The sequence below is a fragment of the Gadus chalcogrammus genome, chromosome 2 (assembly GCF_026213295.1).
Source record: "Gadus chalcogrammus isolate NIFS_2021 chromosome 2, NIFS_Gcha_1.0, whole genome shotgun sequence".
NCBI lineage: Eukaryota > Metazoa > Chordata > Actinopteri > Gadiformes > Gadidae > Gadus > Gadus chalcogrammus.
Window position 1 is genome coordinate 3319117 of NC_079413.1, and position 13139 is coordinate 3332255.

The 13139-nt window shown below is 45.8% G+C and overlaps 1 protein-coding gene across 1 annotated transcript in view; it reads left to right on the plus strand.

Annotated features, from left to right (window-relative positions):
* The window catches only part of LOC130369762 (E3 ubiquitin-protein ligase rnf213-alpha-like), a 34168-nt gene that overhangs the window by 14494 nt on the left and 6535 nt on the right, over positions 1–13139 (plus strand). Inside the window, 30 exon segments of the mRNA XM_056575301.1 lie at positions 30–185; positions 271–3864; positions 3952–4076; positions 4198–4311; positions 4398–4522; positions 4616–4738; positions 4825–4889; positions 5040–5193; positions 5288–5426; positions 5653–5844; positions 5961–6091; positions 6189–6346; positions 6436–6642; positions 6772–6959; positions 7137–7257; positions 7361–7461; positions 7557–7739; positions 7873–8039; positions 8564–8666; positions 8785–8899; positions 9098–9293; positions 9472–9668; positions 9921–10043; positions 10130–10240; positions 10324–10566; positions 10749–10824; positions 10920–10954; positions 11117–11220; positions 11400–11556; positions 12567–12741. Coding sequence (XP_056431276.1) covers positions 30–185; positions 271–3864; positions 3952–4076; positions 4198–4311; positions 4398–4522; positions 4616–4738; positions 4825–4889; positions 5040–5193; positions 5288–5426; positions 5653–5844; positions 5961–6091; positions 6189–6346; positions 6436–6642; positions 6772–6959; positions 7137–7257; positions 7361–7461; positions 7557–7739; positions 7873–8039; positions 8564–8666; positions 8785–8899; positions 9098–9293; positions 9472–9668; positions 9921–10043; positions 10130–10240; positions 10324–10566; positions 10749–10824; positions 10920–10954; positions 11117–11220; positions 11400–11556; positions 12567–12741 — 7678 coding nt within the window.

Sequence of the window (13139 nt, forward strand, 5' to 3'; positions counted from 1 at the left end):
AAACTTTTTAATGTACGGTCATCGCAAAGGTCCGGAAAGGCCTTCAAGACTTTCTATTTAAATTGCTGATCCTTCGTTATCTGATGGACTCTGAGGGGATGATGTGGAAGTGCTGCAACAAGCAGTTGTATCTCGTTGAAATCTTGAAATCAGCAATGAAACTTCCCAGCAATGTTTCACGTCAGGTAAGGTTTTTTAAAAAGTGCTACATACATCTTCCTGTTATTGTTATGTTAGTCTCACATTTGTACTTTTGTTTTTCATGTATAGAGCCAAACTATGGACGGCTCGTTCATAGATTGGTTTCCTAACATCTTCTGCCGACCACCTAAAGAAGTGTTGATGCTAGAGGTGAAGAAGAACGAGGTTCCTGCCCTCTTCAACATTGACGAGCCACTGATGGACGATGAAGAATTCAGGAGTGAAGCCTTCCAAAGGCCATATCAGTACCTCACACAATTCCATAACGGCGGAGATCTCGACACCTTCAAATACAATGCTGTTGAAGGGTCACACGTGGAGTGTCTTCAAATGCTCCTCATGTTCTGTGGCGTCATGGACCCCTCATGGGCAGAGATCAGAAACTTTTCCTGGTTTCTAAACCTCCAGCTAAAAAACTGTGAGACATCTGTTTTTTGTGACTTCGATTTAGTTGGTGACACTCTGAAAGGATTCAAGAGCTTCGTTGTTGACTTCATGATTCTAATGGCGAAGGACTTTGCCACACCATCACTCAGCATCTCTGACCAGAGTCCTGGAAGACTTCAGTTTGACGCGAGTGGCCTCCGTGAAGAGGACTTGGCCCCTTTTCGGATCAGGAAGCGATGGGAGTCAGAATCGCACCCATACATCTTCTTCAACGGTGACCATGAGTCCATGACCTTCATTGGCTTCCATCTTCAGCCTAATGTAAATAACCTTGTGGATGCCATCGACCCCACTTCCAAGAGGATAATAAAGAAAGACATCATGACTAAGGAGCTGTTTGATGGCCTAACGTTACAGAGAGTTCCGTTCAACATCAACTTTGATCAACTACCAAGAGGGGAAAAGATTGAAAGAATCTGCAATGTCCTTGGAATCCAGTGGCCCCTTGATCCCGACGAAACATATGAGCTCACAACTGACAACATCCTCAAAATTTTGGCAATCCACATGCGATTCAGGTGTGGCATCCCTGTCATCATTATGGGTGAGACAGGTTGTGGCAAGACTAGGCTCATCAAATATCTGTGTGAATTGCAAAGATGTGGAGTGGCTACCGAGAACATGAAACTGGTCAAAGTCCATGGAGGAACAAGTTCAGATATAATCTACACCAAAGTCAGAGAAGCTGAAGCGATATCTTTGACAAACAAAGAAAACTATGGCTTTGATTCTGTCCTGTTCTTTGATGAGGCAAACACAACAGAGGCTATCAGCAGCATCAAGGAGATCATTTGTGACCATACCGTGAAAGGTGAAAGTTTGACACCCAACTGTGGATTGCAAATAATAGCAGCATGCAACCCTTATCGAAAACACACAGAGGAAATGATTACAAAACTAGAGTCTGCTGGCCTTGGTTATCGAGTCCGAGCTGAGGAGACGGATGAAAAGCTTGGTTCCATCCCACTCCGCCAATTAGTTTACAGAGTTCAGGCCTTGCCACCAAGTATGATTCCTCTGGTGTGGGATTTTGGACAACTGAATGACAACACAGAGGAAATGTACATTCAACAGATTGTGCAGAGAGTAGTTGGACTCAAAGCAATCAAAGGAGAATACATCAAGATCATCACAGATGTCCTTGCAGCTTCTCAGAGATATATGCGGAAAAAAAAAGATGAGTGCAGCTTCGTCAGTCTGCGGGATGTGGAGCGCTGCATGCAAGCCTTCAGCTGGTTCTATGAGAACCACGCCATGTTCTTCACGGAACTTGAACAATTTGAGCCAAAACAGCGGGTGCTGAAGAATGAAGTACCGCAGAGAGACAGAGCGGTTCGAGACCCTGTCCTCTGGTCTCTGATCATGGCTGCAGGGGTCTGCTACCATGCCTGCTTGGAAAAAAAAGAGAAATACAGACAGAATATCTGTTCAATGATGAACTGCACCCCCTTCAGAGTAATGCAGGAAATCTCACTTATGCAGGATCTACTTTTAAGTGGGGTGCCTATGGGTGAAACAATCGCAAAAAACAGTGCACTCAAAGAGAATGTCTTCATGATGGTCCTATGCATTGAACTTAGGATTCCCTTATTTTTGGTTGGAAAACCTGGAAGTTCAAAATCTCTCTCTAAAACTCTTGTGGCAGATGCAATGCAAGGCCAAGCAGCTCACAGTGAGCTCTTCAAAAAGTTGAAACAAATCCATTTGGTGTCCTTCCAGTGTAGCCCCCATTCAACCCCAGAGGGCATCATTAACACATTCAAGCAATGTGGTCGTTTCCAAGAAGGCAAGAACCTAAATGAGTACATTTCTGTTGTGGTATTGGATGAAATTGGGTTGGCCGAAGACTCTCCTAAAATGCCGCTTAAAACACTTCATCCTTTACTAGAGGAAGGGTGCATTGATGATGAACCACTGCCTCACAAGAAAGTTGGTTTTATCGGCATTTCCAACTGGGCTCTAGACCCTGCAAAGATGAACAGAGGCATCTTTGTCTCACGCGGTGACCCTGATCTGAAAGAGCTCCTTGAGAGTGCAAAAGGCATATGCTCATCTGAAGCAATGCTCCTGGGGGCGGTAAGTGATCTCTTCCAGCCCTTGGCCAAGGCCTACTTGAATGTCTGCCGAAAACAAGGAAAGGGCTTCTTTGGTCTTCGTGACTACTACAGCTTGGTCAAGATGATTTTTGCAATAACCAAAGGTACTCGACAGAAGCCCAGTGAGTCGAAAATTGTTGAGGCAGTGTTGAGGAACTTCAGTGGCAAAGACAACGACAACGTACTCTCTGTTTTCACTGGTAGGCTTAAAATCGCACCCAATCTTGAGAGCATTGACGTGACTGAGCTTGTGAGACAGAACATTTTGGCGAGCGGACAGGAAGAGTGCAGATACTTGCTGGTTCTGACTAAGAATTACGCTGCCCTGCAGATCTTGCAGCAGACCTTCTTCTCAGAAAGCGATCAGCCTGAAATCATCTTTGGCTCCAGCTTCCCAAAAGATCAAGAGTACACCCAAATATGTCGCAACATCAACCGAGTGAAGATCTGCATGGAAACAGGGCGCACCGTTATCCTCCTGAACTTGCAGAACCTTTACGAAAGTCTCTATGATGCTCTTAACCAGTACTACGTCTATCTCGGAGGACAAAAATATGTAGACCTTGGACTCGGAACCCATCGTGTCAAATGCAGGGTGCATCAGGACTTCAGACTCATCGTCATCGAGGAAAAGGAGGTTGTCTACAAGCAGTTCCCAATACCACTCATCAACCGGCTAGAGAAGCACTACCTGGACATCCACACTGTCCTCAAGAAGGAGCAGAAGAGTACTGTGAAGAAGTTGGAAAGATGGGTGGAGCAGTTTGTTTCTCTAAGCAAACAACACACAGTGGGGCCTCAGACGTACAAGTACCAAGCACCAGACGTCTTCATCGGCTACCATTCGGACACATGTGCTTCAGTGATTCTTCAAGCGATTGAAAGGAGCAGGCAGGACTTGGAAACATCCGAAGCAGACATACTGCGAGCATCTGAACTGATGCTGCTGAACTGTGCCACACCTGACTCAATAGTGCGTCTGGATTGCACAATGCTCCCAAAGGTCGAAAGTGAAAGACTGTCTCAAGTGTACTTTGAAGAGCAGAATACCAGTTGTTTGGCTGACTACATCCTTGCTCACATGAACCAGGATACCCATTGGCATGCCTCCTTCACTGAGGTAACGTAAGAATTGTTCAAGGGAAATATTTATTATAATATAAACTCATCTATGCACATTTTTGCTGATTTCAAGTGATATTTGCAGGTGACTACTTTCTCCAGGCTTCTCACAGCCTCAGACTTGGAACAACTGGAGCAGTTACCTCATGCTGTGGAGCTGTTATCCCTGCAGCAGTTTGAAACAGAGCAGTCTTTCCTCAAGAAGATCAGGTTTGTATTGATTTTCACCTTTAGCCTTCAATCTTTTACATGATATATTGTGACTATCTGATCATCTTGATCCTTTCATAGGATTTTGAATTGTATAATCTGTATTGTGTGGTCAATATAGGCTTTTCTTCACAACTCCAAATGGAGGAAACTGTGGTGTTGGCAACAAGATCCTCATCATTCAGAGTGATTTTGATGAAGCATCTCACAGTGCACATCTTATTGCATCTGCAAAGTAGGTCAAGTCTATATTTCTTGATTAGCATTGTTAATATTTTAATGAATCATTTTGAACTGAGAAATTGTACTGGTCATTGCCAGGTATTCATCCCTGAATGAAATGAACAAGATCAAACAAGCTATTGTGGAGAACAATATATTTGTCTACTTCATCACCAAACTGCCAAGGATGGAAGGGGGGACTTCTTACGTTGGCTTTCATGGAGGTGAGGGGGTTACAAAACAAACCACTTCTTCATTATCGTACCATTTTAAATACACCCGCGGAGTGCTAGCTTGAGCCGTTTCATTCTTCAAAGGGCCATGGAAATCGGTTCATATTGATGACCTGCGGAAATCCGAGGATATCGTAGCAGATATCAAGGCTCTGCGAAACCTGACAATCAGTGAACTGTTTGACGAAAACCGAACTAAGCCCGAAGGTAAAAATGTGCGATGTGCCTGTATACCTTTCGCCATTCAACAATATTTTTTTCAATATCTCATGAAATGTTTTGATTGATAACAGCAATGGAGCAGGATGAAATGTATTCTGATGGATTCCAACACATCACAGAAGTTGAAAACCAATTGGTAAGTTAATATCTGATGTACAGTTGTTATCAGGGGCAGGGCACTCACACTCTACACTATTGACCACACCCTATTCCCTGGGTTTACTCTCGTTGTCTTTAAACTTCTGGTTAACTTCCACCGGCCTTCCTTCCTACCTACCTGCTGTAGGGATGGGACTACGTCCTGGACACCACAGCTCTGGTACGTAGCTGTGTGCAGAGTGCAGTGGGCCTGCTGAGGGACCAAGTGGAGAACGGCTACCGCAGTACCAAAAGAGTGGAGATCTTACTGACCCTTCTGAACGACAACCAAGACTTCAGAGGTTGAACTAACTATGCAGCCTCTTTAAGATTCAATTTATATGTGCAGACTTCTGTGCAAACACTAAGTCATAATCATTTTGGTGGATGTTTCAGGTGAATTTCTTAGGATTTTGAAGAGGCGCCTTCACTCCTTGTTGTTGACCCAGGATGTCAACCCTCATTCGTTCAAAAGCAACTGGGTGATAAAGGAGGCCTCAAATATTGATGCCTTGCAGGAAGGAGGAACATTCAGGTCAGTCAAGGGTATTTGTCTGTCCTTTATCATTTAAATGTCACCCAATGGGCCTTGAAGGCCCAGATTAATTTATAATTAAGGTTCGTGCCACTGAAAAAATAAACGCATTCTGGTTTTGTACAGTGAATGAACGATGTATAATGGTATGCACTAAACAGTTTAACAATCCAAGGAGATAATGTCTGCTTTTAAAACAGCCGTTCTAACCTGTTGGGCTTTACAGGCACACACTATGGAAGCGTATCCAGGCGGTTGTCATTCCTTACCTAGCCCAGCTGGTCTCCGTCATCGACCGAGATCAAAATCTGGACATTTTGCTTGACACCAACTGCAATGAGCCTCTCAAGACATTGTGGCTTGACATCTTTGGCGCAGAGAAGCTGTTGGAAGTGCCATCGCTGACTATTGATCTCAAGTAGGTTGTTCCAGTCATGCAAAATAAATCATGATTTGCATATTGTTTTTATATCTTGTCTTTGCATTTTAGGGGAAAGTATTGTGCATGTGCATATGATGCTTTCTCTGTCACAGCTCTGCGACAAGAAGCATCCTGGTGCAAAACTGCTTTGCTCTAGACAAGAACCTCAGCTGCATCATGCCCTTCAGCTGGAGGATAAAGGACTACCTGGAGGAGCTCTGGGTTTATGCTCGTCAGCATGAAGGTAACATCATGCAGCACACAACATCTCTGTATATTGTTGAGGCGGACATGTCGGTCTCCACAAGCCAATCCTGACGCACCTTGTTGTTTCTTGGCAGGCCAAACACAGAGTCAGTTTGATGAGTTCTTCTGGAGGACTCCCCTCGGTCGATCCATCGCGAAAGCAAGCCCGGAGATGCAGTCCGAGTTTTTCCAGCGATACCTACAGGACTTTATCTCCATGACGATGAATGTCAGGTCCCAGGAAAACCTTCAGGTTGTCATCCCTTTCCCTGGCTACATTTTAATTGCCTGCTTGAAGCTCTTGAAGTATTTAAACTCTACTCTTCTGCTGTCCACTTTTAGATCCTTCGCAGAGCTTTGAACTGCTGTGTTAATGAGATGCAGTCGCGGGCAATGGAGACTGATAAGGAGGGGACCTCTCTTCCCTGGGTCCATGCTGCCTACCACGAGTTTAAGAACCGATTGCAGAACTTCGCCAGGATGGTCAACCTTGAGCCGAGGATTACCCAGGTCCTCCTGAACCAGCAAGCTCAGGAAGGGGCAGAGTTGGTACGTCCAAATTACTTGCCTGGTTTTTCTATGCCCTCCAAGCACGATTTGGTTCCATGCTTGTGATATATGGGCCCTTGCAATTGGACTTCCGGATGTTGGTTTGATCAGTTTCTTCCCCGCTCCAAGGTTCTTGATATCTATGCTGCAATAGCCTGCGTTGAGTATCTGGAACCCACGCAACTGGAAACTGATGGCCAGAGGCAAGCCTGGCTGAGACAGGTGAAAAAGCTCCAGGTTCCCATTGAGTTGATATGCTCTCAAGACAGCGTGAGGCACTATGGAGACATGAGCAAGACAAAGGTTTGCATTGTCCGGTAAGTGTTGCTCGTTGCTGTCATTTAGGATGAATATGTTGTTTTTTTAGAGAACGAATATGGGCTGTAATGCAAGATCACATGTTGATCTGTTTAATCGTAATATCTACTATGGTTGTTAATGTTGGAGGGTGGTCTTGACAGAGGTTCTACTTCTTATAATGTTCTTATGTTTAGGAATGGGTGGAACCGCATTTTTACCATGTCGCTGTTTGTGGAGCACATGTTGCTGGGTGAGGAGGAGGCCGAGATGAATCTGAAGCCTTTGGTTCTGGACCACATGAGAGTTCTTGGGCAGGTTAGTGTGGACTGAACATACAGACACACTCCTTTTTTTTAATAGGATCAAATCCCATGAAATCCCATTTGGTAACATACATTGTCATTGCTCTTCTTCCAAGATCCTGGAGAGGAACTCAGACCTAAAAGAGCGGCAGGCGTTTGAGGAGGTGATTGGTGTACTCAAAGCCTGCAAAGATAAAGTGGTAGAGGGCATCTTCAGGTATGGACTCATCTTGCACCGTCTTGGACTGCATTGACTAGTCCTGTATTGTTCTAGGACCTTGGATCTGATACCCTTCCTGTTTGCTCTCTCAGGTTTGGCCCCCAACGGTGCCCTGTGTGTATGATGGACCCTCAAGATCCCCTCAGCCTGCCCTGTGACCACATCTACTGCGTGGCCTGCATCAAACAATGGCTGGGCCCTGGTCAGATGTACTGTCCCTTATGCATGCAGCCTGTCCCTGAAGACTTCTCCACAACGCCTTCGGAGGAATTAAGGTATGATGATGTTTAGAAAACACATAAGGCCTTCACGTACCGCAAATGTTGGTAATGGATTTCCTCTGTCTGTGAACTCTTAATAATGCCTTATACCATTACTGAACTGCTCTGTCATTCTTCTTCTGTTTAGGTTTCAAACCAATCAACATGCCAAGTTCAGGAAGCAGTGCAATGCTTTCTTCATAGACCTGGTTTCCACCATGTGCTTCAAGGACAACACCCCGCCCTGTTCAGCCATCGTCCTCCATCTGCTGTCCTTCCTCATGCTGGAGGCCAAACCCCTCCCCATATTTAGAGGTAACCAGCTGTTTCTCATCTGCTATCTTGGGTGTAGGATACTCTAGTGGCCAGGGTGTTCCTGCGTTATTCCTGAAAGGGATGCGTCAGGATATCTGTAAACCGCCTTTGCCTGTCTTATCCAGATTCAGATGAGTTGTTTAATTCCAAATTCATCAAGATTTTTAAATTTCGTCCAAAGATGTCACTGTACAGCTATATCGTTCCTAATGGACATTAAGGGTCCAAGAGGCAAAAAAGTTCACCAAGGCAAAATAACACATGTATACCTAGGTTAACTATGATCAAGGCCTATTCAAAGTTGAATTGACTTGACTTGCCTAGAGTGTTATACACCCAGGGAAAGCCACCCAGTAAAGGCTTTGGGTTCATCCCTGATGTCCATGCTCTACCTGTGGACATCCTTGAGCCAGATGCCTAACCCCTAACAGCCCCTGAGAATCACTCTGGATATCACGCTGTTGGTGTTCCTAATCTCTTTTTAAATTGTCCATTTATTAATTGGATGATGTCGTTTTGCCCAGGGGATCGACAAATTCTGACCAAGGTCCTCTCGCCGTTTGACGAGTCTGTGGACAAAAACCCAGTGGTGCGCTCCTTTGTCCTCAAACTGCTGCTGAAGTTCAGGTGAGTACAGGAGGAGAGGTCCTAGTCTGTCTAAAATCGTTGAGCAAAGCGCCAATCAGATGATTTCAACATTGTCGTTTGATGTATTCCATAACATCTTTTAAATGTTGTTCTATAGCTTTGAGCAGGTGAAAGGCTACCTGCAGCAGCATCTGACCGAAGTGGAGAAGAGCCTCATCTTGGAACAGACTGATAAAACCGAACTGTACTCCATGTACATTAACTGCCTGGAGGTATGCATGGGGGCATACATCTGCTTTGAATTGTTTCACCTTGGTTTTATTTTTGCCTGTTTGTATGCTTTTCAATCAATATTTGTTTTGTTTTTAAAATATACTGATTCGCTGTACAACCACGACAGGATTCACACCTAATTGGGATAGGAGCCTATTTCACAAAGCAGTATATTCTCCCAATTTTGTTCCTTGCAGGACTCCATGTTTGAGCGGACGCAGTTCCGTTCCGGTGCCGCGCAACAGGCCTACCTGCAGGACGAGCGGGTCTTTCTGTCCAGCTACACGCGTGCAGCATGCCAAGACAGCGCTACTGTAGAGCATCTGCAGCAGGTGGCCAGGGTGCGCATGGGCCTGGACATGGCCGCCACTCTGCTGGTACAACAAATGGAAGGTGTGTGATCTCGTGCATACGAAGAGAATGATCCACGGAACAACCGCAAATTGTTTTCGTCTGTCGATTTGACTGTTCTTTTTTTGCCTTGAATCGAGCCTTGAGACACCAAAAGATTCCCACCCCTAATCCGTCTCATTTATTATGCTGGCGTTCTCTTCAATGTTTTGCACAAAAGGAACCCAACGTGAAGGCCAGGCCTCCATCACAGACTTCCTGGACGCCGTGGTGAAGCTGTGCATTCAGAGCAACAACGACTGGTTCCGCGTCTACCTGATCCGCAAGATCTGCACTCAACAGGGCGTGGAGTTTGTCCAGAGTCTCCTCAAAGTGGAGGCTGTGCACTGGCTCTTCCCTGAAGAAGTTCTCCAGCAGGTACTGGTCTCTGACCTCCGACCATGCTCAGTTGTTTTGTCCATCCACTTGGAGAGGAGTAATTCCACATAATGTAATTGCTTATTAGTCATTCCATTTTTTCAATTTCCTCCTCATCGAAAGCATTTTTCCGCAAGCCGTTCTTATTCAGAGCGATCTATCCCATTTTGTCCGACTGTAATTGCTGTTATACTTGGAACTGCATCATAATAAAATGATACACGCAATGCTATCTCACGTTGTCTCTTGAAGAGTGAAGAAGGCAGCGCCATTGATCATTTCCTCGTGTGCGGAGAGGACTACAAGACCATTCGAGATGCTCTGGCCACAGTGCTGATGGAGGGCAAAGTGGATGTGCTGGATAAAGCGTACGAGGTAACAGAGCATCGCTAAAGCTTTCCCCCCCCCCTCTTGTCAACTACTATGCTCTCTGGAAACATTTCTTGTCTCTCTCTTTTTAGACGTGCAAGTGCTTGCCACAAACGAAGGCGGTGTATCTTCTGTTGGCCCTCTTCAGAGAAGTCACCTCTCTCTACGGAAATGCCAACGGTAGTCGCCATCCCACACCCGAGGTACGCCCCTGCATCACAAACACATCCTTCATTCTTCCTCGCTTCTGTGTTTCTGTGTCTCATTGTACACATTTCCCGTCCAGCAATGCCGAGTCTTGGTGACTCACATCGATGCTTGCGGACTCCTGCAACGCGCCGAGACGAAGAACTTTGCCAAGGCCTTGGTGGCCAACAGTCTGGGGCCCTTGGCCGTCGTCCCCGGGGCCCCCGGGGGGCACTGTGCGGTGGTGGAGCTGACGGTCCACATGGCCTCGGTCCTTCTCTGCGCCAACCAGCGGATCCTGGTTCCCCTTCAGAACCTGGCCCTGTCAACAGGGACCATGCAAGTGAGTGCATCCCGCTAATCTGTGTGCATTAAAGACATCATTTAAATAATAATGCAATTAATACATTTTATTTTTGCACGTAGTATTAAGTATTGGTTGATGTATGCAAATATTAACATATTCATTGTATACTATATTAATCTTTGTATTAATGTCTTTGTTTCAACCTTTTCTTGGTGCAGCGAGCCTTCTTGCCCACCATGCCAGAGGACATGTTGTTTGTAGCTCAACAGGCCATGGGAGCGGTGCACTGGTACTGTAAGTCGAAGACGTGAGCTCCACACTCTCATGTGTACATGGGTGTCAGTTAAAGACTTTAATTCTGTTTGTTTTTTTTCCCCCTTTCCCAACAGATTGTCCAAATAACCACCCCTGCACCATCGGAGAGGTGTGTACAGCTCAGGCTTGTTTGTTTCTAACCACGCACCCAAAAATGCACCTCTGTTCAGACTGTGTTCTCAGATCCCTCCAAGCAGCAGGGAAATTCAAGGCAAAATATCTCTCTGGTATTTTTATGGCCGCTCATAATTGCTTTTGCTACTTCTAATAGTGTGGTCAACCCATGGAACGAAGCCGTTGTCCGGACTGCGGCGCTGCCATCGGAGGAAACGAGCACAGACCTGTGGCTGGATTCACTGCTGCTCAAGCAGTGCAGTAAGTGTGACATACTAATGCAAAGTGTGCGTGTGTGTGTGTGTGTGTGTCTGTGTCTCCTTCAGTGGCCTTACAATACCTGCATGCATTCATTCATGCATGCATGCATTCGTGGGGGAGGACACCCTTATGTACAGTACACCAACAGTTTATTTGGGGTTTCCTGTGCCCTTCCCCAGGGGCGACCGCACCCAGACGGGCCACGTCCTCGGAGACCCGGTGCGCAGGGACAACCCGGACACCCTGGACACCAAGAACATGTCCCCGGGGCCCTTCACCCTGGTGCGCATGCTCACCCACATGGCCATGCTGTTGGGAGCCAGCATCAACCCACAGGTACTGTAGCTGGAGGCCCCACCTCCAAACACATGCATCAAACCCAGGCCAGTGGGATCAGACAGACGCTTCCTTGGGCCCTATCTTGCATCCAGCGCAATTTACTTTCTACACCGACGCATGTACCTTTGCTAGTTTGAACCCGGCGCAAAGCCGATTTTCCCCCCCAGCAAACCTGCGCGACTAAACTTGCGCCCTGAGAGGCGTGTCGGTGAAAAGCAGAGGTGTGTTCTGCTGCAAATGATACCTGGTGCTGTCTTACAGATCGACAAAGCAGTTGCGCAACTGACCGACAAATACCTGGTTTAAGGGCACTAGCGGATAGCGCCGTGGGTGTTGCTGTTTTGACGTACCATGGCACGTCGGAACTGCAACATAAGCTTACACACCAGTAGGCTATACACAGCACAAACATGCAAACGATTTGCCTAATTGAAAGATTATGATGAGGATGTGGATTGTGGATTTTTTTTGCATGAATGAACAATGTAGTAGGCTATTCCATGTGTTGAAATAAAAATAATAACAATAATAAACTCAAGCAAAGTAGGCTATATACCAGCCTTCCAAAACAAAATCTTGTGGACCGCACATCATATATGTGTTAAGTTTTCTTTGCCGAAATTTACATGACGACTCAGTATTTCTGAAGATGTAGAAGAAAACGCTATTCCATGTGTGAATCAGGCCATATTATTTGGCCATAAATGGAGCCATTTGAAGTTTGAAATTCATGTGGTCATGCATCATCGTGGACTGTAAACGTGCTGTCAAAATATCAATTCGTCAGGTTCAAATGCGCTCATGGCTCTTAAAGGGGATGGGAGATGGCTCTCTCATTGGTTTATTGCACATTACGCCCAAACCACTCCTACGGGTAATTAGGCTACTTCAGGGCAACCCTTTTGAGATTTGGGTCGGGCGCAAGAGTCATTTATCCGCTGGTATAATAGCAACATCGATCGACAACAATCGATCATCAATCACCACCTCGGTCTGTGTTTTTGCAGCTCATCGCTCAGATCATCAAACCTCCGGTGCCCGATCCAGGAGCCTTCCTGTTGGCCCACCTGCTGAAGGACATGGAGCATCTGACCAAGTCTCTAGGGAAGGGGACGGACGACACCATCCACACGGTTCACCTGTTGCTCTGCGGCCTGCTGGAGCCTCACCAGGTTCAACAATGTAAGGATGTTCACGATGAGGAGGACTTTTTTTTACTTTTTTACTTTTTTTGCATAGTTATGAGAACAGACATGTTACAGGAAAAAACAAACGAAAAGCACAGAAATAAAGAAAAGGTCATAGTCACTTTGTTAACGTATAAATAAGTGGGAGGGGGGGGGGGTCCTTGTGTCCATGTTAAGAAATAGGACCTCTGATGACCTTTGGTTACATTTGAGGAACTTGTATTAGTAGAGTGTCACCTGGGAAACATTGCCTTCTCTGGGGAATCACCAGTCATTGCAGTTTATTTTCTTCTCTGTGATTGGTTAACTTGGCATCAATTCAGTACAGGTGATCAAAATACCTTTGTTTGGAGATGTCCCTAAGTTCTAATTGTTTGACCCTTAATCGTACCA